The sequence below is a fragment of the Streptopelia decaocto genome (assembly GCF_964273445.1).
Source record: "Streptopelia decaocto genome assembly, chromosome: 5".
NCBI lineage: Eukaryota > Metazoa > Chordata > Aves > Columbiformes > Columbidae > Streptopelia > Streptopelia decaocto.
In genome coordinates this window covers 8,598,109-8,623,894 of record NC_138659.1, presented here as the reverse complement: position 1 = coordinate 8,623,894, position 25,786 = coordinate 8,598,109, and the positions used below count along the sequence as shown (strand labels likewise).

The 25,786-nt window shown below is 48.8% G+C and overlaps 1 protein-coding gene across 2 annotated transcripts; it reads left to right on the top strand.

The window, feature by feature from the left end:
* The first annotated feature begins 2,562 nt into the window (after nucleotides 1-2,562).
* On the top strand, nucleotides 2,563-24,414 carry RXRG (retinoid X receptor gamma). 2 transcript variants are annotated; one of them, XM_082052846.1, is made up of 10 exons: nucleotides 2,563-2,918; nucleotides 12,766-13,025; nucleotides 16,128-16,272; nucleotides 16,742-16,921; nucleotides 20,166-20,326; nucleotides 21,033-21,162; nucleotides 21,880-22,012; nucleotides 22,782-22,873; nucleotides 23,048-23,153; nucleotides 23,993-24,414. In XM_082052846.1, exons 1-10 carry the CDS (start codon nucleotides 2,870-2,872, stop codon nucleotides 24,138-24,140), a joined length of 1,404 nt encoding a protein of 467 aa, XP_081908972.1. In that variant the 5' UTR covers nucleotides 2,563-2,869; the 3' UTR covers nucleotides 24,141-24,414. The 2 variants fall into 2 exon arrangements, with proteins under 2 accessions (XP_081908972.1, XP_081908973.1); XM_082052847.1 differs by lacking the exons at nucleotides 2,563-2,918; nucleotides 12,766-13,025 and adding an exon at nucleotides 13,895-13,961.
* Nucleotides 24,415-25,786: the final 1,372 nt, after the last annotated feature.

Below are 25,786 nucleotides of genomic sequence, written 5' to 3'. Positions count from 1 at the left end.
GGCCTTGGGACATCCCTGCCCGTGCCTGGCTCTTGCCTCCTGCCCTGAACAAGGAGCCCCAGCATGGCTGTTAAAGACCAGCACTGGAGTCAAAGCCAGCATTATCCTGAAATAGCAAACTTTGCCTAGAGGTTAGAAATCCCTGGGGCTGCTGGTGAGCTGATGCCACTCAGATTAGTGCAGGGTAGAGAGGGTTTTAGAGGGACCCATAGATGAGTGTGGGGCAGCACCCACTGAAACCTGAGCTCTGCCTATGGCTCCTGCCCCTGGTGTAGCTGTGGACACTTGGAGGAGGACTGGCCCTTGCTGAGGACATTCACTGGAGATGTCCTTATATGTTGGAGTGGTGGCAGGGGGAGGACACAAGCTCACCTGGACAGGGAGAGGGGCAGGACATAGCACCACGCAGATGCTGCTGTGTTATGCTCTTGTGCTGGTTATCAAACGCTCTGGTCTCACAGAGCTCAAAACCTGTGTCCTGCGAGCAGGACATGAAGCATGCTGTGTGTCTGCCTCTCCTCTGAAACAGTTCTGCAGTGCCATTTATGTTTGTGCAATAAAACAAATGAGATGTGAAAGGTGGCCAGATAGAAAATACAAGAGCTATCTCTTCTGTTTGTATTCACCCTGCAAGACTGCAGTTACTTGTTTTTTGCCTCAGTAGAACCTACTCTGAATACTGATCTCTCTCTCTCTTTTTTTTTTTTTTTTTAACTGTGAGAAAAACCAGTGCGTATATACCTGGGCCACAGCTAATAGGCTATGCAGAGCACTGATACTATTGCCTGCAAACCTCCTTGCCCCTGACACCAGTCCAGTTATCCATTAATTCTTCTAAGTGGAGATGCACTCCTGAATGGTGAGCTCCTGTGCCCAGATAAACTCCAACTCCCGGAGTTGCTCTGGTGTACCTGCTGCCCATAAAGAGCTGTGTGCCCATGGCATGGTATCCTCCTGATATTACATGTTATCAGGTGCTGGTGAACAGATGCAGAGCAGAAATCACTTTTGAAAAATAACTTAAAAATCATTAATATGAGGGAAAAAAAACAAACTACCTTCCCTTGCTTAAATTCTCTGGAGAGAGAGAAATGGGTATGGCAATGTCTGAGAGCAAAGCAAGAAACAGAGCTAACAAGGGTAACCTTTCTTTCTCTGGCACATGCAATACCTCGGGGCTGACAGCACCTCCGTCAGCACCCGCCTGCGCTGCGGCTGGATGCTGTGAGCAGCTCCGTGCTGGCAGGGGGCACATCTTCCCCTTGCAGCCTGCGTAGTGCCAACGGGCAGCATGGACCCTCGGGTGACCTGGAGTGAAGGGTGCCAAACATCCTAATCTGCTGTCCTTCTGTCTTTTGTTTTGTTGTTTTTTTTTGTTGTTTTTTTTTCCTTGCTGCTTGCATGGCTTGCTCCCTATCCTGTACACAGGGGTGGTTTGTGGTCTCTCTGGGAAAGGAAAGCCCCTTGCTACCCTGTCCCCCCTTTCTCTGCCAAGCAGCTGGTGCCAACAGCAGGGCTGCAACCCACCTCCTCCAACACATGTGTAAATCAGTGCAGACCTTGGTCTCTGCTTGATTTACAACCTCAGGCAAAATTCCTCCCAGCTCCGTTCCTTTGAGGTGACTTCATCCGAGGTCACCCAGATCAGAAACAGCGATCTGTGCTATTGCCTGCATCCCTGCCTCTCCCCAAAACTGCAGCAGTTTGGGGGGGCCTTCCTGGGGCAGGGAACTGGGACTGCTCGCCCTTCAGGTTATGAGTCGCTGGAAGAGGCAGTGCTGGAGACTACATGCAGCTTTGCCACAGTCTGACAACTGCCTGCTTGTTTCTGCTTATTTCTACGTATTTTCTGCAATACTTCTTTGTCATGCTGGGTGGGCATTAACTCAAAGTTGCGGATGTACTTACGGGACTGTCTGTGAAGCATTCTGCTGCTATGGCTGTGAACACTTTACGGACTGTATGTGACAAGGATTGAACCCCCTGGGGCTTTGTCCCATGTCCTCACCTCTTCTTATCCCATACAGCTTTAGCAACTGGTTAGTGATGCTTTTTTTGGGGTGGTTTTTGAATTCCTTTGGGTGTAGCTGGGGAGGAGAGTTGAGCTCCCAGCTCCACCAGCCCCAGGAAGGTCCTGGTCTTCCTCAGCCCTGGCTGTGTTTCTGAGGGGTGACTGCAATCCAGCACTACAGGGGTCATGACTTGATGCCAGGAGCACAGCCGAGGCCAGGCTGGTTGTGGGACAGGAGCATGGAGCTCCATGCCCTGCTCAGCCCTCACTCCAAAATGCTGGGATGGCTCCATGTGTGCTCCTGCCCTGTCCATCAGCCCGCTTGTCCCCAGGACACCAGCCCCTCTGGGCGAGGGTTGGCCCTTCCCGTGTCTGGAAAACACCTCCACATGGCTGGGGCTAGCGTAACTAATAAACTGCATCGAGTTTTCACTGGTGGAAAAGCAAAGCACCCCCCTCCTTCCCTACGATGCTCCTCCCCTAAACAACTTAACCTCCCCACCTCCTCCCAATTTCTGATCTATACCGGGCCGTCATGCATTGATTGGCGTCTTATCCGGGCGATTATGCTACCCAGACGGTCTGCCGTGAATTTGCAGGGAGCCGAGACAGCTGAGCAGGGGAACCAGCCCTGAGCGGCAGCGAACAAGAGCATGTCTCATCCCGGCGAGCAGCTGCTGCTGGCGTGAAGCGAGGATGAGGCCGCGGGAGGAGGCAGCTGCCCTGGGTCCCTCCGAGAGCCCCCGCTCCTGCAGAGCCATGTCCCGACCCCGGCGGGCTGTACCGCACTCCGGGCAGCTTTGAAGTTAGAGGAGGCAGTTGTGTTTAGAAAGGCAAGAGATGAACTGAAGATTAAACATGTATGGGAATTATCCTCACTTCATTAAGTTTCCTGCGGGCTTTGGCAGTAAGTATTTTACTTGCGTCTGCAATCTGTGCCTTCTGGGCTAGGTGGAGGAACTGATCCCTCAGTAGGAGCATGGTGGGGTGGGTAAAGGGAATTTAAAAACATATTTAACTTAGCTCTTATGTGGTTGTAACCTGCGGTGCTTGTGACTGAAGCTGTCCTGTGACTTTATGTGCTGTGAACTTCAGCATGGCCAAACCAAGCTGCCTGAAATTATGCAGGCTTGAGTGAAACCATGACTCTTTGCTCTGAAGTTTAGTTTATGACATTTGAGAGATCTGTTTGCATGTGATGGGCTGAATCTATTCATTGAAAGAATAGGATCAAACCAAGTAAGTATCTTTCCAATTGCATCTTTATTAAATTGTTAGAGGAAAAAAAAATACTTTTAAGACATAAAACAGCCCCCAAGAAATCTAAAGAGGACTCTTTCCTTCTCCAGTGGCTGTCTCCTGCCCTTGTGACACAGATACCACCATAATCGCGTGAAGCTGTGTCAGATTAGCCAAATGAGGCTGCACAGCGAGGCAGCGGTCGGCGAGGGGCTGCGTCTGTGTGGCTGCAAGCTGCAGTGCCCCCGCACACACCAGCCGTGAGCGAGCCCCAATTGCAGAAACCAGCACTGCTCTTAGGAAATGGGGCTTAGCAGTTACCAGGGCTCACTCATTATTTTTATCTGAAGTTATTATTCTTGTCCCGACATTTGGGCTGTGTGAGGGGAATGGGTTGAGGAGCCGTGGGTGCTCCCCACTTTAGGCAGGGAGCAAGCAGGTTGGAGCACTTGGCTGCAAGGGGCTGGCAGCACCCACATCTGAGTTGCTAACAAAACACTGATGCTGCTCCAGGGAAGTGTGTTGTTTATCGACATGCAAATTCTTAGTATCTCTGGAAAACTCCTCAAGTTGCTTCCAGCCCTTCAGGGTGGGTAAATGCCTCTCTAGGACTCTCTCTGGAGGCCCCCAGGCTGTATACATCAGTCTGTTATTTCTCTGCTAGAGAAGAGGTTTGTGCAGATATTGGATTGCACATGGGAAGTTTCCACTATGTGTATATTTTTTTCCTTCCCTCTTGCACCAGATGCTCACCTCTGGTAATTCTCCAACTTCAGAAAAGTCATTGGTATTGCATCAAGTCATCCTCAAGTTTCACAAGAGCTTGACTTTCCAAAATACCTTTTTTTTTAGGCAGTTTCTGCAGAAAAGAGACAACTCATTGGAAGAACCTATTGCTCACTGTTGTTTTTAAGAAACAAGCAAAGACAAGCCAAGCTCTCTCCTATTGCTGCAATCAGAGTGAAACAATGGAAGTGTTATTTGTGTTTAATTTGTAGAGTATTACAAATTTACAAGGAGGCAAAAGAAAAGTGACATTCAAACTGATCTTCATAAGAACCAGGCACAGATCCCTGTAGAAACAGAGGTCGCAGCACTCAGCAGAGCCTTTGGGAGATTTCTAGGAGAGGAAATTGGTGGTAGGAGCAGAGGTATTTCTGCTCCACCAATAAAGACAAAGGGACTATTCTCCAGCCTACTGACAGTTCAGTATGTTGGGACTTTAACTTCCATTTAAAAGTGTATTTAACTGATGTTTTAACCTGCTTCTAACTTGATTTAGAAAAACAGCAGTATTTTCTGCAGATGAACTGCTGACAGAGATGCAGAAGCATTGGCCAAGTTTTGTTTGGACTGCTTTAAAACACTTGCTCTGTCCTGTCCTGTGCTCCATGAACACTACAGACCGCTCACATCTTCCCATGCTCCCCAGGCAGCTTGGGGGCCTGAGGGTGGTGTGGGGCTGCTTCTCCTTGGGTTCTTGGGTCTGCAGAGAGGGATTCCTGGCTGCTTGAGAAAGCAACTGCTGCTCTGGGCAGACAACTTTAGGGAGTCCCATGGGCTGTGCAAGGGGACAGTGGGAGGGTGAAGCAGAATAGATCATGGTGACCATTGATTGAGGGGGTGTATGGCAGCTTCCCACTGCTTTGGGGACCATGTGGGTAGCCTGCATCTCCATCAGGCCCACAATATGTTTGTGGTCTTTGCTGCTCCCCTCTCCTTTAAAATAGCTGTGAAATTATTCCTGATCCTGGGATGGTAGAAAAGGGCAGTGTCCACGCTAGGCTGTCAGCTTTGTTGCATTCATTGTTCTTGCATCGTGTTGCTGGAGGGCAGAGTTAAGGTGATGTGGCTGCTGCTGTTTGGCTTGTCTAGATCTTATTGTGTTCAGATTTCCTTTAGTTCTGAAATTTTGGGCTTCATTTTAAGCATGACAGCAGAAAAACCCCATGTATTTGCTTTCTTCTTCTTTTTTTTTTTTTTTTTTTTTTTTTTAGCATTTAAGTGTTAGATATACTTTAACTTAATTTTATCTGCATTCAGGTTGGAAGGAAGGAACCCATTTTTAACGTGTAAGTAACTGTCACTTTGACCTTAAATGTCTGAATAACACCATCGAATTTGTCTGAGAATGTGCATACACAAATTGGTAATAAGCACATGATTTGTGATGAGAAAAGGATAGTCAGACTCTGAATTGTTACAGATGAGTTTGTAGAGTAGCAGAGAAAGTGTTCAGATGAGTCATCCTTAGACACCTAAAGCAGGAGATGTGCACTAAGGCAGAGGGATTTGCCTTTACAGCCTGGGCTGCAGAAGCAAGGAAAGGGCTTCAAAATGTGTTTTTATTCTCCAGAAGGATGCATTTCATCCAGAGCCCAGCTCCCAGGGCAAGGAAAGATGCTGTGCTGGCTGTCCTCTCTCTCTGAGCACTCTCTGGCACAGTTGGTTGGGGACAAGAACTAATTTGGCTCTTCCACAAAGTCTCTTTTATTAGTACTCATGTAACTTGGCCTGTGGCCACGCCACCTCCGGTTGCAATCTTGTCAGCTCTCCCAAGCAAAGTGAGGTTAGGCCAGGTCGTTTGGGGGATAGGGAGAGGAAAACCCAGGTTGTGACTGGAGTGGGGCTGCTGCCTGGCCATGGTGGTCCCAGGTTTTGTGACCTGCAGGATGTTTTTTTTCCCAGGGTGTCACATCTTGTCCTGTCCGTACCTGTAACTGTGTATGTGAAAATGGACCCAGCAAAGGTGTGAGAAAATCCAGTGACTGGGCAACTTCCACAACTACAGAAATGCAGATTTTGTTTGTTTGTTTGGAGTTTGGTTTGTGTTTTGGTTGTGTTTTTTTTTTTTTTTTTTTGAAGCAGGAATCGTTTTCCTTCAATTTCCTGGGGCAACTACTGACCCTTAAGCCAGTGGGATCCTTTCTGTTGGGCACCTGTAGCCTCTTCAGGAGTTTAAAGACCACTGTAGGAATTTGTGCATGTTTTTCTAGCTGGATCCTGTGCTGGAGGTCCTGCTAATCCGATTAGACAATCATGAAAAACTCTTCAGGTCTCACATTCAACAACTTCTATTTCTTTGGAGATGAGATGCTTTATCCCGTTATTGTGTGTTGCTGTGGTCACCAGGGGTGTGTGATACCTTGTTAGGGGGAGTAAATTTGACTTGCAGTCCTAATTTTAATTACCTGACAAGCAGTTGCTAAAGGAGACTTTGGTTGACAAGATGACCATAGCTGTAGAGTTACCCTATAATGTGTGGATCCTGTCAAAGTCATGGCAAAGCCTGTGTAGCTTCTGAGGATTTTGCTCCTTCCTTCCCTCCTCCTTAGCTTGGCTTCCTGGAGAGGAGAATATGTGATTGCACCACAAATGTGTCTTCTCCAAATGTCCTCGGACATATTAGGCTGTTGACCCACTGTCCAATTTTAGTCAAATCAGACCAAGATCTCAAAATAGCATCTGATGCTGAGCTTGCACCAGGGCAGGTGAAATTCTCATCTGCTTCCAGCCCACAGCTTCTTGTGGGGCCAGGTTTTAGGTGGCCGCTGTTTGCAAGGGCAGCACTGGAGTGTTACCTGAGAGGAGACGGAGCCGCAATTTCCACCACCTGGAGAGCTGAAGGAAACTTTCTCCTGCCCTGTGCACATCCCTGTTGCAGAAATCCCTGCTCATGTATGTGCCAACAGACCTCCAAAAATTTTTGCTCTTCTTTGATGTTAGCTGACAGGAGAAGGCTGCTTTATTTATTGACTCGGAGTTGAGGAAGAAGATGGAAACACAAAGGTTGCTGGACCTTAAAAGCGAGGCAAGGCAAATAACCTTTCTGTAGGGTATTAGCATGGCAATCTGTACTGTCTGCGGAAATTTGCTTGGGCAGGTAAAAATATCACCAGAAAGGGAATAGTTTTTCAGTTTAGCTTACCTGTAGTAAATAAAAACTACTTGTGCAGTCATAGCAGCAAAACTCTGTTTGATTCCCATTAACATGGGTTCCCTGCTACATAACTGCATGCAGTTTCAGGAGTATTTCTCACAGGTATTTCCCCTCGAAGGTCGTCCCCAAGGACGAGCTGCCTGCCGAGCTGTGCCTCCCACGCACGCCCGTGCTCCTCTGCTGAAATCAGCCCTTCTCTGCATGTCTCTTCCTACTTCTCGGTGCTCTCAGATCTGCAGAGGATGTATTACAGTATCTGCAAAGTTGTGCTAGTCGTGTGTCAAGCAGAGCAACTTGCACCTTTAATTGTTCATGCCAATGAAATGAACCCTTTCTGTGTATATCTGAGGCCTCGGAAGCATGAGTGTGTTTTTCATTATTGAAAGAGTTTTGTTCCAGCTTTTGATTCTCTCTGACATTAAAAACAAAACTGCGAAGGTTGAAAGTATCATCATCTCCAGGCTTGCCAGTGACCTGCAGGTCTCAGGAGGTAGGATCACTTTAGACCTTAGCTGAAGAAAGACCCCCCGGTGTTTAACGCTGATCCCTTTCCTCTCAAGGCTTTGCTAAGTGTTATAGCCGAAGGGGCATTAACCAAAACAAACTTCCAACCCATGTTGGTTAAATAGCCCATCTATGTAGGGTTTGGATGTTTCTGGTCTCTGTGCATTCTCATTCCACTTTCTGCTCAAATATAATGGCTGAGATTGGTGTTTCCTACCATTATTTGGGTGAAAATCAAGGCAACTTTATTGGTTGCAGCCTGAATGCTTCTCTTTCTGCTGCCTTTGCCTTGGCACTGGGGGTCACTAACACACTCTTGCAGGTAGTCTTTGCTTCCACACCTGCCCCAGCTTTACCTGTGAAGTGCTCACAACACAGATGTATCCAAGCTGGCTTTATCGAGCTGGTGTTGATCCTTGACCAGTTTAGCTGTGTTAGCCCAGACCTGGCTGTTTAACATTGGTGTGGTAGACCTGGAGCTTTGTGCTCTGCAGATGCATCTGTTGGACACTTACACATCTGCTGTGATGTAGACAGTGTTCATCTGTTTGATTTTGTAAGGCTATTCATGCAAGTTTCCCACTTCTGGACTGAGATTTTTCTCAGGTGGAGGTAAAACACAGATGGAAGTGGGGCTATCAAAGCTTTGTGTCCTTGTTTTGGTTCAGTGCCTGGTGGGTGAATGTAATGCTGTTGTTTGTGTCCTTAAGGGCACTGTTGTCAAAATGCAGAGAACAGAGTGGTTCTTAGGGTCTTCCCTCATCATTTTTTCTAATGTCAGCAGAGTTGTCTATGCAGACTTTAGATATCATCCTTATGCTGAATGCTAAAGCAACAGGATGGACCTCCTGTCTGTGTGCATACTTCCAACCCATGGCTGCTCTCTGCTGCAAGGGTTGTGATGCATTTGCAGAGGCAGTTTGAACCAGCAAAGCACCCAACAGCAAGTTTCTTCTTTTTAGAATTTGCTTTTTATAAAGAGAAGGCTGGGGTGTGTGTGTTTCTGTACAAGAAAGCTTGTGGAGCATTGATTGAGGCACTGGGTTCTCTGGACACTGCATGTTTGCAGTGGAGATATCAGAGAATCCACACGAGGCAGTTCCCTCATATCTTCTCTTCCCCTGCTCCTCCAGGAGAGAAATAAATACAATATCAGGCTTCCCTGAACATCTGTTCAGGAGAGGTCCTGTCCAAGCATTAATGTGGAGGAGGGAGGTGGGGGAGAAGCACATAAACAGCCCCATTTGTGGATCAGAAATAAGTTGGTCTTGAATCTGGAGTAGGTGGTTCAAAGCAGTCACAAGCCCTGATGCTCTATGCAGGGTCTCAGCCAGTCTTCCCCAGCAGATGTGGTGTCCTGGACAGTCTGGGAGCCGTGTTTGGTGCTTGCAGGCGGGGGCCATGCCAGTCACAGAGCCCTCGTCTCCCAATGTGGGGCTGCCCTCCGCTTTGTGGGGCCGCCCTCTGCTCCGCGGGGCCACGGCGCAGCTGGCTGAGTCCCCACCATCGCTCGTCACCTCGCGTTACCTGACAGACAGACTCCAGCCCCGCCTTGGCCTCTGTAAATGTCACCTGTGCCAAATGCCACTGCAGAGGCAGCCGGCTGTGGCTGCTGTGCAGGACTGAGTCCCGTGTCCCTGGTCCCCTCAGCTCCGTCCCAGAGATGCTTCCCCACTGGCCCCAGTTCACTGCTGTGCTGGTTTCTGTTTGTCTCTTAAATGTTCGGAGAAAATACCTTGAGGAAAGCCATGCCATCCCTGTGAGCCCCAGGCCTTTCTGGTTGCTTTCTGCCAGGAGATGTGGGACATGGACTATTGGTGTTTTCCTGCAGATCATTTCATTTAATCATTTTCAACCAAAATGCATCAGACTTGCAAACTCTGCTGTCAGGACTGTCCAAGCCATCCTGCCTGCTTTGGACTGAAACCACTTTGAGGGTACTCATCTTGGGGAATAAGTAACTCTAATATCAAGGATGCTTTGGCATGGCTCTTCTTACACACCTTCTGCCATTCGTGGAAATTGTTCCTCACCCAAGCTGATAACCTGTTAGCAGCCACATCTTGTGTCCCTCTCAGAGTGCTCCAGCTTGAGAATGAGAAGCTGAGAGAAGTGTTTCCCCAGGTGCAGGAGGGGGCATTTCTGTTCCCTCAGGGACTGACTCCCAGGGAAGCACTGGAAGTCAAAGTTTGGACTGGCTTGCAGGAATGCTTTGCTTTGATTTTTTGTTTGTTTGTTTGTTTTTTGTTGTTTCTGCTTTTGTGAGTGGGGTTTCTATTGCAGTTTATAACAGATGGATAGAATTGTTCATTGGTAAATGGAAAGCTAACACTGATGGTTTTGACCAACATCTTTGTCACAGCCTTGGCAGGACAGTGTGGCCAGGCACTGAGGAAACAAACATGTTAACTCTGGTTTGTGTCATCAGGCCCCAGCAGAGCCTGGCTTTACACCTGTGTGCTCTCCAGTAGATATTTTTATTTATCCATCTGCCTTCACTAGCAAACACTCCTTCATCCATTCGTGCTTCCTCTTTGGTGTCTCGTTGCTGGGGTGACAGAGGTAGGCACAAGCCCTCCAGGCTTCCTGGCTTCAACCTTTGATCCTATCCTGGGAGCTGGGGGTCCCTCTGGCCATAGCCCTTGAACAGTCATCTCTTGGCACAGACACAAGCACACCGTGGGACTTGCCCTGGCCAGCAGTCTCCTTGGGTGAAAACCTTGCTTTGGGTGCTTGTGAAACTTGGAGCGTTTCTAACGGAGAAACTTACTGGTGACAGTGTTTCTGTGAGGTCTGTAGTAAATGCAAGTGATTAAATAACTCTCACAGAAGTCTTTTCTTACCGTTTTAAATCTTCTGCATGATACTTTCAAAATGTGCCCTTTTCCAGGTTAATAGAAAAGCTTGAAGAATCATTCTTCTCCTTAGCTGTCCTGTTGTGATAGATTTCTGCCCAGTCTCCCCTTCAGTGACTTACTTTCCAAGCTGTAGAATCCTCAAAGGCAATGTTCTTTATCTGGTTGTTTAAAGAGGCATAAAACCAATTTATTTATAAGTCTGCTATAGATGCTGGGGAGGACTGCATGCTATGGTACCAGGCTACTTGCAGGTGATGAAAAATGCATATGCTTTTCTCTGAAGCTGATGATGACACAAGGCAGGATGCTGCTCTTAAGTCCCAGGAAACAACTGAGGTGCCTCTGTGAGCTGAGCATTTAGGTGAGGTGGGGGCCAGGCAAACAGCACATTTTCTGCCCACTGCTAAAGGCTCTCCCAGCAGCTGTCTCTGGGATGTGAAGGGCTTTTGCGCTTGGAAGCCATTACAAGGTAGGGGTTTTGCTGTCTGCTAACAGAAAACAGGCTCTGTGTCTCCATGAAGGTGGTGGGGGACATGGGGTGACTCTCTCCAGCAGCAGGAGCCCTGGCTCTGCCTCCAGACCGCCTCGCTGCCTCCAAGGCTTCTGTCGTTGTCATTGAGCTGGCTTCCTCTTGCTGCACATCGCTTTCCCACTGGGAGAATTGATCCAAAAAGCCAAAGCAAGAATTGACAAAGACCTTTTCTCCCCCTCCCTCTGCAGAATTAAGTCTGAAGTGGGTTGATAACGGTGGATCGAGTCCTCCTTGACTCTGACAAATGTCTTTAATGTTATTCAGCAAGCTGACCTTTTCCCGTCTTTATTGTGCATCTTCCCTTTGAATCAGATTTGATTGTTACTTCAGGTAAAATAACAAACACTGTCACATAAATAACTTTTGCAATAATGTTAAAAGGAGGAAAAAAACCCAAACAAACAAAACACCAAAGCGCTGCCTTACTTGCAAATGCAATGGGAACAAGCATCCTCTGTGCCAGCCATGGAAAACCAACTGTGACCTTCCCACACAACATCTTTGCCTTGCTACTTCAGGGAATGATCTCCTGTGTTGAAAAACCAACAGAGAAACAATAGTTCGTTGAAATGTTAAAGACAGCTAATGCTAACTGGGGTTGGTAAATTCCAGGGGAGGGAAAAAAGGTTATATAAATCCTTAAAATACATCTAGATACACAACCTATTGAGACTAGTGGGCATTTGCTGCCCAAATACCTTCTGAATATTTGAGACTGGTCTTACTGAAGACAGTGTTTAGGCCTAGGGTAAGGTGTTCTAGTCTCAGAGACTGCTCTGAAGTGGCAATGATCAAGGTTGTATTGCTTTTCTCTGCGACCTCTTCCCTGGTGGGGTTCAGGAGCAGACTGATCTCACGAGGGTTACTTGTGAGGCTCAGTTTGGCAATGTGCACTGGAGCTCTTTTGTGTGGAAGGAGGAAATGCTCTTTTCTTGTGTCTGGAAGACTGTCTGCCCTGGCATGTCTGCGTGGCCACAGTCTCTGCTGTCTCGTACTAGGTGAGGAAGAGTAATAGATAAAATATTTTGTGAGTGCCTTGTCCTGTTGTCTACATTGCTAGCATGTTGTGTGCAGTTTCTGTCCCACGTTGCTCCAGCTCCTCCTGAAGATGTTGTCATCAAGTTCTGAGAGCAGGAGGAACATGTGAAATGGCACGGTGGAGAGGTAATTGCATAGGAAGGGAAAAAGAGTTGAGCCATGGGAAGAAGAACTCACTGAGCACAATGCCTGAGCCATTGCAGGCACCAAAGGTGTTTCGTAAGACATGAGGAGCATTTAGGGTTTTCGGCCAGGTCAGTGGGGGTTCCTGGTTTCAGATGTGCGCTGTCTGTGGAGCCAACCTGGAGAAAGGAAATAGGACCTTGGGGAGCAATTCAGAGAACACCAGCCTGAGGCAGGCAGGCAGCGGTGCCTTCTTTCCAGTCAGCTGAGGCACCAAAGCAGTGAAGAAGAATTGTGTTGTTAAGTATTATCTTCATAATATGTTTTGTTGCTGTATGAAACTCTATTTCTTGTACCATAACCAACATTTTGTTCTTTTTCTTTGTAGCATAAACCCTGTTTGTTGCTTGGCTTTGAGTATTGACCAGCATCTATGCTGACATGAACAAGGCTGGGTAGCTGATAACTGTACAGCCAGCCACGCTCATAGCGTATTTAATATTTTTTCTTCTCCCTATAGATTCCCCTATTCCTGCCAGCTCCACGTCTGTGAGCCCGTCATCAAGCCTTTCCACGGGAAATCCGGTGGACGGGCACCACAACTACCTCGAGGCCCCTGCGAACCCCTCCCGGGCGCTGCCGTCCCCCATGAACGCGATCGGGTCTGCGGTGAACGCGCTGGGCTCGCCGTACAGAGTCATCGCGTCCTCCATCGGCTCGCACCCCGTCACTCTGTCCTCAGGCCCGGGCATGAATTTTATGACGCACGCCAATCCGCAGGTAGACAGATGGGCTTGCCTGTTTTGCTACAGTTCATGGTGTTCAGAGTGGGTGAAGTCCCAAAACTTTAGGGAGTGGGTTGGCTGGTGAAGTCTGGTGTATTTTGGCTGCTTAGAGAGATCAACTGTAAAGAACAATTTCCAGCGTGTGAATCTTTCTGCATAAATTCCCCTGGGACAGACACAGAGAAGACACTTGTATATACTTCAAAATACCCTGCACAGTAAGAGGAGAGGGCTAATTCCGAGGTCTGTTTTCAGCGTGGGTGCAGTCCAGTTCCCCACCACTGCATCTATTGTGGTATGTACGATTACTGTATGTGGAAATAATCAGGATAGGCGAGGGCTGTAGCATGTGAAGCATTCCCCTTCTTCCTGCAAAAGGATATCTGCTTTGTTTCATTATTTGGAAAGGAGACCGACTTTCTAGAGAGAGACAAATGTTAATGCTAAATGCCAGCCACATACATTCTGTTGCATATAAACTTTGCCTGAAGAAAAGTTAAGTGCTTCTGTCTTTACGGCCTGAGCTCACTCAGATGCTGGGGTTCCCCTCCAGACAGAGGCTGGTGCCTCCCCAGAGCTGGGAGTGGGCTTGGGAGCCTCCTGGGGTGGCTCTGTGTGGCAGGGACAGGTACCTGCTGCCCTGAGAGCCTGGCACCACCTCTGGCATGGACCAAGTTGGCAGTGTGGAATTCTGACAGTGTGCTGAAATGTTTTGAGAGTCCTGATCTAAGTGGAAGTTCTGCCTTTTATTAACAAGACTTTGCATTTTATTAGTGGGACCTGAAGGTAAGGAGTGCTCAAGAGTCTCATGGTTCCTGCTGGAGAAGCAGTGAGAAGATGGTCCCTCAGTCCTTTGCCCTGTACCCCACTGCCACTCCACAGTCTGGCTCAAGTTCTTCCTAGTGCCTGCCACCAAGGCTAGGAGAGGATGGTATGCTGGGGGTCCCTTAGGAGCTCTGAGAGGGTATAAGGGTGATTTAGCAGGTTTGGCTTTACCTTTGGCCAGCATCCTCAAGTCCTGTGTGGGTCTGGGCTGTCTGCAGTGGGTGTGCTGGTCACCCTTCCTCCCCTCATACCACTCGACTCTTCCTCATCAACCTGACAATATTCGTGACTGTGGCATCCAGGGCAGGTCCTTCATGGTGGTGGAGCTGGTGGCAACATTGACTGCGTGGAAGCTTTTCCTTTGGGGCTGGGCATGCTTCAGGAAGCAGTTTTCCCCAATCTGGGCGCTGCGCCAAGTTCCCAGCTCTGAGGAGCAGGTTTCATTTGTGTTGCCTCTAATTCAAGGAGACAGCTGGGCCTTGGGGATTCGGCAGGGAGGCAGCTAATGGATTTGGGTTCAAGCGGTTGTCCCAGATATCATACATGATTGCACTTAACCTGCAGGAGTCAAGCTCCAAGGACACTGGTGGCTAAAACTGCCCCTTTCCCTTCCTCCCCCATACACCCTCTCTCCCTGTTATTGTCTCAAAGTGCAGCGAGAGAGAAAGAAGAGGTGGTAGCTGAGCTCTGGATAACATTTTAAATGGTAGAAGTTCCTCTTCTTGCCAAGAAGAAGTTTCCAGGGTAAAAACAGTGGCTGAAAACTTGTGGGGAGGAAGGGGTCGATTTTTCTTTTCCTCGAGCCAAGTTTGGATGTTGAAGTATAAGAATTTGGGACTCCTCAGTGCCTGGGCTAGATCTCTGCTGCAGAGAGTGAACCTCTGGGTAATTTTTTTCCTGTACACTTTCATTTTCTCGTGCAGCAAACCAATTTTTGCTGGATAATTTGTATTTTCAATGTCATCAGAATGTTGAAGCTTTGAAAATGAAGGGACAGGAGTGAGAGAAGATTAAAACAGGCTTCATCTTTTTGTTTTTCTAATGACAGGTCCAAAATCCCCATGGGATGAACCCTTCTTGTTCTTTGCTGAAATTCACTGTGGAAATATTACACTTTTTCATGGGAGACAGGCAGTTTCTTGGAGCAAACAGAGAACTTGCAAGAACATGCATGAAATCAAGTGGTTTAGATATTATGGAGACTGTAATGAAGGCTGTAGCTGGATTTTAATGCAAAGCTCTTGCTGGGAAGATGAAATTGAGCTGATAAATTGGGGCAGCTGTTAAAAACAAGCTCAATGAAGAAGAGACCATCCTCAGCCCTCGAAGCATGGCAGTGGGAGAGATGATTTGATGGTGGTTTTGGAGACATGTTGCTCTGCCCAGACAGCTTTTGACAAGATGTGGTCCATGGCCCTTAATCCTCACTGCCCTGCCGACAACAGCTTGAAAGCAAATAGCAATAAAACAAAGCCCTGGGCAACATCAGGCTTTGGTCTCTAATCGATGTCGGTTTGTAACCTTTAACTTGCAACAGCCGTGAGCAGCCCCCAGGGATCTCAGCTGGGAGCTCTGGGCCGTTTGCCTGCATCTCACTGTAGCTGATTTTTTTTTTTGGATGCTCAGCCTGCTCCCTTTCTTTTAAATCTGGTAGCTCTGGAGTCCGCTTCGTTCTGCAGCCTATGATAGTGTTTGTGAACCTGAGTCCCAGGGAGTGCCTAAGATGCCTGTGTTTTCATGCATTTATGCAGATTTGCACATAATGAGGCAGGGAAGCTAACCCACTTAACACTTTTTTTAAAAAAAACCCCACTATTACAGCTTTCCCAGCCATGCAGCAGTGCAGACTTAATTGCAACATGTCGCCTGGCCGCAAAGCTCTTCCTTACTAAGCTGTTAGTGCTGGAGGCCACAAACAGCCGGTGATCAGCATGCTCTGATGAAGTGGGCAGGGTCCCACCAGCCTTGTCACTTGGAGGCTGTAACTGAGCAGCTGAGGGCTGCTGCCTGCCCTTTTCCAGCTCTGCTTATTCTTGGCTTTGGTTACAGCATCAGGGCAGGGTGAGAGGCAATATCTGCTACCAGGCATCTGCTTAAACCCCTCCAGCTGGATTAATGGAGGGATGTCTGCCTGCCCATGGCAGCCCATGGAGTTGCCTGTGGGACAAGCCCAGCAGGAGCAGTAAGGGAGGGGTCAGCTCTGTTTGGGGATAGTTTCATTGAGGTATGAGTCTTGACCCTCTAACCCATCTTGTGCCTTCTGCTTCTGCAGCTCAATGTCCTGAACAATGTTAGCAGCTCGGAGGACGTCAAACCCTTGCCAGGTCTCCCAGGGATTGGGAACATGAATTATCCATCCACAAGCCCGGGATCCTTAGCCAAGCACATCTGTGCCATCTGTGGGGACAGGTCCTCAGGTAGGAGGTTTTCTTTCTTGGGGAAGGCTTTGTGCAATGAAAACTCCCCTGACGCTCTGAAGTGAGGCTTGCGCAGGAGCGAATGCTGCAGAAGCTCACTGGGGCCATGCTGGCATTGCAGGATTCACAGCTGCCTTGGCTTACCCAATCGCAGGCTGTCTTTTTGGCAGAGTAGTTGCGCTGTGTCCCCAAGAGAGCAAACCTAAAAGCCATGCTCTTCTCCCTTATGTGCATAATCTCATTTTACATTTTGTCCTCGTTTATCAAAGGTAAATATATCAAAATCATCCTGTGACCAGCAGACTGCTGCTGGTCACTATTCCTGGCAAAGAGCCACTTAAGTCAGGCCTGCTGAGGTGATGCCCTGCAGCCCATTTTTTCCACCTTTAGGGTTGATTTGAGCTCTTTCATGCTGGAGGGAATGGCAAATGCCTGTCTGCCCACTGACGGCCTCCCCTTGCCTCCCCAGGGAAGCACTACGGGGTGTATAGCTGTGAGGGCTGCAAAGGCTTCTTCAAGAGGACGATCCGGAAGGACCTGATCTATACCTGCCGTGACAACAAGGACTGCCTCATCGACAAGCGCCAACGCAACCGCTGCCAGTACTGCCGCTATCAGAAGTGCCTCGCGATGGGGATGAAGAGGGAAGGTGTGTGCAGGCTGGTGGAAGGAACAGGCTTATAGAAATTTTCCTAACATTCATTAGGGTAAATCTGGCTCTTGGTGGCCCTCCAAGGGTGGAACATTCCAGGAACCCACACTGGCAGCTTCGGGGCATTTTTGACCTCATTTTGTAAAGGAAGTGAGGCTGATGGGGAAGCTCTTACACTACTTTTCTTCCTGTCCCACCTAATTACACGTAATGGTGACTATTGAACCTATTAATTGATTTTTGACCCAACCTTGCCTTTAGTTAGTGACCATTAATGGCCTGTCCTGGAATCCCTGAACCCTTGTAAACCTCCTCTGTGGACAGCACGAGGCGGTGAGGAGTCCTGCAGCCTGATTGTCTCTTGTGTGAAGAGCAACCTCCTTTTTTGTTTTCAGCTTCATTTCTCATCAATTCTTATACTGGAAGATAAGGGTGAACGATTTATTTCTATCTTTTATTTCTCTGTTATTTCCACTCCTAACCTCACCTTTGGAGATGAGCTCTGGTACAGCTCACAGCCTGTGGTGTTTTTGTGCTGCAGGAGGGAGCTGTATGGATGCAGTTCATGCAGCTTCTTCTATACTCTGCATGTACTTGCTGTAACCCCCAAAGGACTGTTTCTTGCCCAAAGCACCTAAGGTGTTGATCTGGAGCAAGGATCTGACCTGGGGCAATTGAATTTAGAGGGGTTTTGCACTGGCTTGAAGGAAACTTCCAAGAGATGCTGAGAGTGATAAGTGTCTGTGGTGAGTCCTGCAGCCCTGCCTCTCTCCTACACAACCCTGGATAGTGCAAAGGTCTTTGTAAAAGTCACCACCAAGTGAGTTTCTGCTGCAGGGAAAAGCAAGCCCAGTGGCATGGTTGTTTGTCTGTCCACCTCTGCCCTCTGCTGCTCCCGCCTTGATGGAGCAAGGACTGCTGAGCTGGATTGTCTCCTAAATTATACTGACAGATGCAAGGTCAGGTAGTGACAACTAGCACAGCATTTAAGCTGTTTTGTTTTGTTTTGGTTTTTTTTTTCCAAGATAAAATAACTGTGCTGCTTCTGGGGTTGAATGCTGGCAGGCAGTGTAGCTGTCCCTTTTGGAGACCACGCTGTCCCCCTGTGGAGCTGCTCCCTGTGCAGGAGCTCAGACTGTGCAGGGCAGAGCCTGGGGAAGTAGCTGTAACACTGGGCACAGGCTGAGCCTCGTCCTGTTCCCTGTAGCATCATCAATGCTGTGCTGCCTCAGGTGCTTAGTGCAGCAGGGAACTGTGAAATGCCAAGCTTGAATCAGAAACCTAATCCCAGGCACAGCTCTCCCTTCCAGCTGGGTGCAAAGTGGTTCAGAGGACCAGGGCATCAATGCTGCTTCCCTTGGTGGAACGTGAAAATGTAAACCTCAGGATCTTGGTGGATCCTGTGGGGGGTTGGCTGCAATAATCACAGGAGGCTTTTGGGGAGCTGCAGAAACTGGGGACAGATTGCAGCTTGAGCAAGGAATCCTGGATGAGTTTGGGGGCTGAGTGATGGGACTGGTATTTCCTTTGCGTGCTCTTTTTTCCGCTAAGATTTTTATGACCTTAGAAACACTTTCCTGGCTTCTTCTTGTCCATTGCCCTGAAGAGGACAAATGCCTGCCACAGCTGGCTTGTGCATGTGTGTCCTGTGTTTCACTCCCTCACCAGTGCGAGACTGGATGCCCCCCTGAGCCATCTCCTTGGACAGTACTGGGAAGCACATCCTCCCAGCTGGGAGAAATGTAGGGGAGTGCTGAGTGTTACAGAGTTGGTCATGAGTCTCAGTGCTGAAGAACCTCCTGTGGTTTGGCCCTGCCTCTGGGAGCACCCTGACATGAGCCAGGGTAAGGCAAGGCTGATGCAAGAGCTTCTTTCCTGACACCACTGCAAACAGCAGAGCTGTAAAGACATATGGGAAAGAAATCTCCTGATCCAAGTATCTGGCCTAAAAGCTTGTCACACCTTTCTTCCAGCAGCACTTAACCTAATTGTGAAAATGGGGATCAAATTCTCCTGCTGGCTTGCTGTGGGCTTGCTGAGCTGACCCCTTTCTTGGTGTCCCCTGGTGTTTATGTCCGCTCTCCTCTTAAAGGACTTCTTATCCCTCAGCCTTGATGGTTTTCACACTCCTCTGGACACTGTCCGGTGCTCAGCTAACAGGTGGGGAAGCTGTTCAGCTGTTGAATAGCGAAGCACCAATGTCTGTGTGGGAGGGCCAGCTTTGCAGCCAGTTTCTCCCCCGCTGAACCTTTCATTTCAGGTGTATAAATGCCTGCAGCTCAGTACAGGCCGTTCTTTGAGCCCAGGCCAGCTGCCTACCTGTCCCTTAGGGGTTATATGGCACTTTGGGCACCTGCCCAGGCTCCTACGGGGAAGTGATGCTACTAGGATTGTAGCAGGGTTGGTGTCTTGGGATGAGCTAAACTGATGCCACCTGCTGGTCACTTGCCTTTTTTTTTTCTTTAGAAGGTTTTCCTTATTTTTCTTTGGGTTTTCTCAAAGAAAATTGTGCACCCAGGACTTCTGTTGAGCACAAGGTATACCATGTACACATATCCTATGTTGGCATGTCATCCACACACCCAGCAGCCCTGGGAGTTAACAGCTGAGGTGTGGGGAGGTTTTAAGTGACTCTGTTCCTCCAGCCAGGAGATATTTTGGAAAATCTACAGAGATGAGAGAAGAGATTTGAAAGTGTAGGGGCAATCAGAGGTGCTGGGGTCTGCTCTCTAGCAGGGTGGGTTGGGAAGAGAGGTGGTGAAGGGAGAGGTGACACCAGGGCTGGGCCAGGCTGGGTAAGTGTTTGCTCAGGAATGAGTCGGGCAGCGTGTGGATCCAGCTGGGGACGAGGGACCATCCAGCCCTGCCCCTGGGTTCTCTGGCTGCTGCGGGACTGCTGAGCACGCAGTGAGCACAGCAAACCTCAGTGTGTGGGTGCTGGATCCCTCTTGCCTCCTCCAGCATGAGTCCAGGCTGCCACCTGGAGGCATCAACTCCTCTTTATTCTGGAGCTTCACAACCTTTTGTCAAATTTGGAGGCTGCTGGTCTACAGCAGCCCCAAAGTTGTTGGGGTGGTGGTGGAGGCAGCCATTTTAATGGATGTACATCTGAAATACTCATTTCTTTTCTGCTTTACCCCTCCTGATGGGGTTTCTCATCCCTCCTCGCAGAGGAAAGGGAGCCCACCGTGAGCAGGTAAGTGTTGCTGTGAATGTAAAGAGACACTTTTCTGTCCTGCAGCTGTGCAGGAGGAAAGGCAGAGGAGCAGGGAGCGGAGTGAGAATGAGGCTGAGTCCACAAGCAATGGCAGCGAGGACATGCCTGTGGAGAGGATTCTGGAAGCTGAGCTGGCAGTTGAACCTAAGACGGAGGCGTACAGCGATGTGAACACAGAGAGCTCGGTAAGGGGCACTAACATCTTTTGCAGCTTGAGATGAGCGCCTTAGCGATACGATTTGAAAAGGCAAACCCATGTGAATGGCTGGCATTTTGCAAGGGGTTTTTGCTTTGCACCAACTAAAAATCACCAGCAATTTTTTTTTGAAGCTACTCAGAATGACAACTAGAAAACAGCCTATACTTTATGTTCCTAATGCTTTTCTCCAGTTCCCTTTGGTTTCAATGAGTGGATAAGGCAACAGCTGGATGCTGGAGAGTCTGAGCCCTGTGCTGACTTCCACAGTTGCACAGCCCAGTGACCAAGACTGGAATAGAGCTGGACACAGCAGGTTTACTGCTGTGGTTTTACTGGTTTGGATAAAACTGCTGTTCATGCCCATTGCTTGGTGGCTTTTAGATATGCCCTGGGGAGCAGGACTGCAGCTTGCCGTGCAGGACTTGTTCTGCAAAAAGCAGAAAGCAAATAGAAAAGTTTAGCAACCAGTTGATTTAGCTGGTTATAGAGGGGATAGTAGTAATAATTATGTTCTCTTTCCAGTAGTGCACAGCTGAGGTTATTGGCAATTTGATCATTTTACTTGTGGCTCTGAATATTTTTCACTTGATCCAATACTGTGTGAAGTGCAGACAGTGATTATAAAATATTTTACATTGACGATTTCTCCTCTTTTCCTCCACTCTTTTCATTTCGATATTGCTTTTTATCAGACAAATGACCCTGTCACCAACATATGCCATGCGGCTGACAAGCAGCTCTTCACACTTGTTGAGTGGGCCAAGAGAATCCCCCACTTCTCTGACCTGACACTGGAAGACCAAGTCATTCTCCTCCGGGCAGGTAAATGTCCCCCACCTGTGGCCTCTGTGGCTGTTGGTCCCTTCATCGCTTCCTGGGGCTGTGTGCTGTGCCAGACAGGCTGGGTGGTGAACAGGACATCCCCAGCTGATCCATCACTGCTGCCGTGGGGTGATGAACCCGTCCTGAGCCATGATGAGCAGTTGGCAGGGGCTCTGGATGGGGCAGTGAAATATACTCTTTGTTCCTGTCTTCATGCAGGCATGTAGGAGGGCTTGGGGACAGTGAACAAATGTGTCTTTTTAATGTGGTTCCTGTAACTGTAGAACTTACTATGAGGGGGGCACATTAGTGTGAGATGTGCAAAATACAGAGTGTTTCAAAAAGATGGACCCAATTTGAAATCACTAGATCTTTGAAATTGGGTCCATTGTTTTGAAATGCCCTGTAGTGTAAAAGGGTTGCTGATGTAAGGAATATGTTTTTTTTAGAAGCAAAACCCAGCATCTTTTCCCCTCCCCCCCCCCCCCCTTTTCTTTTTTTCTTGTCACTTTGAGTCTTTTCCTGCACCTCCCTTGCTGCTGGTCGGGGTCTGCCACTCCTTGCAGCATTGACAAGGGTGCAGCTGGTACCTGGGGTCCCATCTCTCCTGTGGGCTGAGTCTGAAACCATCAGGGAGAAACCAGCTCTCCTGTTCCATGTGGGATGGATTTTTTTTTGCTGAACCGCCTCTTTTGTCCTGCACACTTCCTCTTGCAGGCTGGAATGAACTGCTCATTGCTTCTTTCTCCCACCGCTCCGTGTCAGTGCAAGACGGCATCCTTCTGGCCACGGGCTTGCACGTGCACCGCAGCAGTGCTCACAGTGCTGGTGTGGGCTCCATATTTGACAGGTACATGGCCCGTTCTTGTCATCCCCTGTCAGCAGTGGCCAGGCTGGCTCTGCCTCTCCCCTTCTGGGAGACATGTCCTTAGTGAGAGCTAGAGCAAACCTGTGGTGATTTGGCACAGAACTAGCTTAGAATGAGGACGGAACACTTGACTGGCTTAAAAACCAAGAATGGGATGAAAACACCTTGGGAAGGAATTTGCAGCTGCAGAAGCAGATCCTTGGTTGGGTGTGCAGGGAGAGGAATGCCTCTCTGCCTTCTATCAAAGAGTTTGCTGTAACTGGATCTAGAGCTAATACTGATCAGCAAAAGCTTTAGCTGGCAAAGCCTTAAACCCCAAGTTGCTTGTGTAACGACTGCACACGTACTATCTGTGCCATGCCAGCTCCCTGTCTGGCAGGATATGCGCCACCACTCTTACACAACTGGCACGTGTAAGGGCAGTGCCTGTGTGTCGCACAGTGAAATGTGGAGGAAAACCCATGTGGTTTTCCCCAGGTGAATGCAAATTCTTCTCCATAGTCCAAACAGAGCACAGAGGGCACGTGCTGGGCAAAGTGAGAACGAGAGTGAATTTAATGCTCAGGTCCATGAATGCTGCTGATGCACATGTAGAAGAGCAGTGTATGGGATGGCTGTCCCTCAAAGCTACCTCTTCCTGCAGAGAGGATTGGGGACATTCCCAGGGCCAGTCCCAGATGCTTGGCAGCCCCCAGCCTTGCTGTCTGTACCTGTCTCTGATCATCTGCCCACCCTTGTCCCCCACATGCAGAGTTTTGACAGAGCTGGTGTCCAAAATGAAAGACATGCAGATGGATAAGTCGGAGCTGGGGTGCCTGCGAGCCATTGTCCTGTTCAACCCAGGTAAGTCTGAGGCCTGGAGCAGTTCCAGGTGACACTTCAGACAGGTTTGTCCCCATCCCTGGGCATGTGAGTTCTCGAGTCCTTTCCCACCCATGCACACAGTCACTCTGATGGCAGTGGAAATGTCTCCTCTGCAGTGATTTCCTCCCTATCTGTATTCTCTCCCTTGTCCAGATGCCAAGGGATTGTCCAGCCCCTCAGAAGTAGAATCACTGCGGGAGAAGGTCTATGCCACACTGGAAGCCTACACGAAGCAAAAGTACCCTGAGCAGCCAGGGCGGTGAGTGTCCTCAAGCAAGACAAGCACCTTAAGGCAGCACAATTCCCATCTGGAAAGAGACTGAGGCAGAAGTGTCTGCACCAGTTCTGCTTGAGCCACCCTGGGCCAGAGCCCTGGAGCAAAGCAAGAGCAGGACACCAGTCAAAACTGCCAAAGCAGTCCAGTTTCCCACAGGCTGACCTGTGCTCTCAGTGCCCAAATCCCGGGCCAGACCCTTTGGGGTGCTGGCGAGATGCAATTTTCTTGCTATTCAATCCAATCCTACCCTCTGCTGGCCAAGTTCTCGAAACGCCGGCAGCTGGATCTGTCCACGTCGCCACCGGCCAAGTGATGTGCCCACAGCATCTTCTGCTATTTTTGGCTCTGGATGTGACCGCAGAACACTGTGAGCGGGACATGGGAATGGGGGGACAGTCTGCCTGCTGCACCCCCTTGCAGCTGTGCCTTGGAACAGGAGGCAGCAGCTGGCAGAGATGATGCTGAGGGGTTATGCACCCTCTCTGGGGACTGGGGATTTTTGAAGGCTGTTTCAAGAAGGATTTAAATAGCACCATGGAGATTTAAGTCACTAGTTGTGGTCTTGGTGAGAAAATCTGGTGTATCGTCTTTTTTCTTTGAGTTTTAAAAATGCTAAATTCTGTTTTGAAAAGATAAATATTCCCTTCACACATGTGGAGAGAAGTGCTTATTTTGAAAACATAAGGGAATCTAAGATGGAAAGCTCCCCAAGGCATTTTTTGGGAAGATTTGGGCCTCTGCTCCTGAGCCCGCAGGCTTGGAAGCACGTGAGAGCGGGGGGCCAGTGCCTCCTGTCTGCCTCTGACTCTGCTCTCTTCCAGGTTTGCCAAACTCCTTCTGCGCCTGCCGGCGCTACGGTCCATCGGGCTGAAGTGCCTGGAGCACCTCTTCTTCTTCAAGCTGATCGGGGACACCCCCATTGACACCTTCCTCATGGAGATGCTGGAGACACCCTTGCAGGTCACTTGAGGGTCTGGCCCCATGCTGGCCGGACCCTGCCCCCCCCATGTCCCTGCACAGCCTCCCACCCCTCTGCTCTGGGCCTACGAGAGCTCAAGAGATGTCCTCCACCCTCTGCTCCTCCTTGGTGGGATTATTGTGTTTTTGTACAGCTGTAAATCATCCCCTCCAACCCTCCCTGGCCTGGCTGTGGGGGGGGTCACAGGTCCTCCAACCAGCTAACCATTCCCCTGCTCCTCTGTACAGATAATTGCTTTAAATTATTTTTTCACGCTCAATAAAAGCCAACAAAACAAATAAAATAATGTATGAGAGAGGCGCTGATTGGAGCTGGCAGAGCAGTTTTCTCTTTTGCTGCAGTCACAGGTTGGGATGGGGCTGAGGGACCCTCCAGAGACCCTTGGGCAGCCCAAATCAGGGCAGGAGCATCACTCGGGATATCGCTGCTTGTGCTAATGGGCACAGTCCTCTGGCCATGAGAGGACAGTTGTTGCTTCTTGCTCCTGCTAAGGAAAGACCTGGAGAAACTTGCTGCTTTGAACCAGAACATTTCGTTCTACCATCTTAAAGACTTGGACTCTTGGAATTTTTCAAGTAATTAAAAAAGTGACTTTTTAATGTGCTTTTTCTTTTCTGAGCTAGTCCACTGAGGGGGAGAACCAAAGTGCATCAGTAATTTGGGATGACCCAAAACTGGCAAGTTCATGGATAATTTTCATTTTTATGTAGCTTCGTGGATCCTGTTCTTGGGCTTTTTTTTTTTCCTCTGTGGTTCTGCACTGGCAACAGGCTCTTCAACCCAAAATGTGTAATCTCGTACCTCCATAGGTGAAACTTACAGAGGGGGAAGGCACAACACACTCTGACAAACCTGCCTCAAAGCTCTGCCTGGTCTTTCCCCTGCTCAAATGGCGCTGCTGGAGCTTCCCCTTGCAACTGAGCTTGCCAGAGCCAAAGGAGTTAAAGACATGAATTTGTTCAAAACGCGGAGCTTATCCTGGTGGGAAAACATCCTCCCAGGAACCCAGCAAAAGCGCCTGTATTATTATTCATAAAACAGGTGTAGTGTTAAGTGATCTGCCCCTCCTGACCCTCTCAGCAGACAGTGTGGTGAGATGCAGCCGCGCTTCGTCTGTCCGTGTGACAGATTGCAACGCTGCCGCTCGGCGACTCCGGGAAGTTCGAGGGAAAGGAGTAGTGACAACAGGAAAGAAAGAAGGATAGAAATGAAACATTTTGTTAAAACTCCCACATGTGGACATGATTCATTCTCCAGTATTTCGCTGCATTTCAAAAGAGGTGAAAAACACTGGCCAAGAGGATATTTTTATTTGAAAAGGTAAATCTTCCATTGAAAAGGAAGTGTTTAAAGACAAAAAATATTCAACCTGCTCATTATAAAACCTTTGCTAGAGTTTGAGAGACTGTATGCAGACAGTGCTGGGGTGGTACCCACACCAGACTGGTGGTTACCTCCAGCCTGGGCTGTTCCAGGCTTCTCCCTCCAAGAGCTGTGCGCTTCTAAAAGCAGGTCCCCAACTAGCTGGCTTGGGTTTCTTTTCTGCTTATAAAGCCCTCTGTTTCTCTTGACCTCCCTGCCCTCAGGTTTGATGGTTTAAATTGAAGAGGTTGGTTGGCAGTAGCAGGCTTAGCAA

What these genes read in the sequence shown, in the direction of transcription:
- RXRG (XM_082052846.1), top strand. Translation starts at nt 2,870, where the DNA reads ATGTATGGGAATTATCCTCACTTCATTAAGTTTCCTGCGGGCTTTGGC. An exon ending in TGACGCACGCCAATCCGCAG is followed by an intron (nt 13,026 to 16,127) that starts GTAGACAGATGG and finishes CTGCTTCTGCAG; the next exon opens with CTCAATGTCCTGAACAATGT. An exon ending in GTGGGCTCCATATTTGACAG is followed by an intron (nt 22,013 to 22,781) that starts GTACATGGCCCG and finishes CCCCACATGCAG; the next exon opens with AGTTTTGACAGAGCTGGTGT.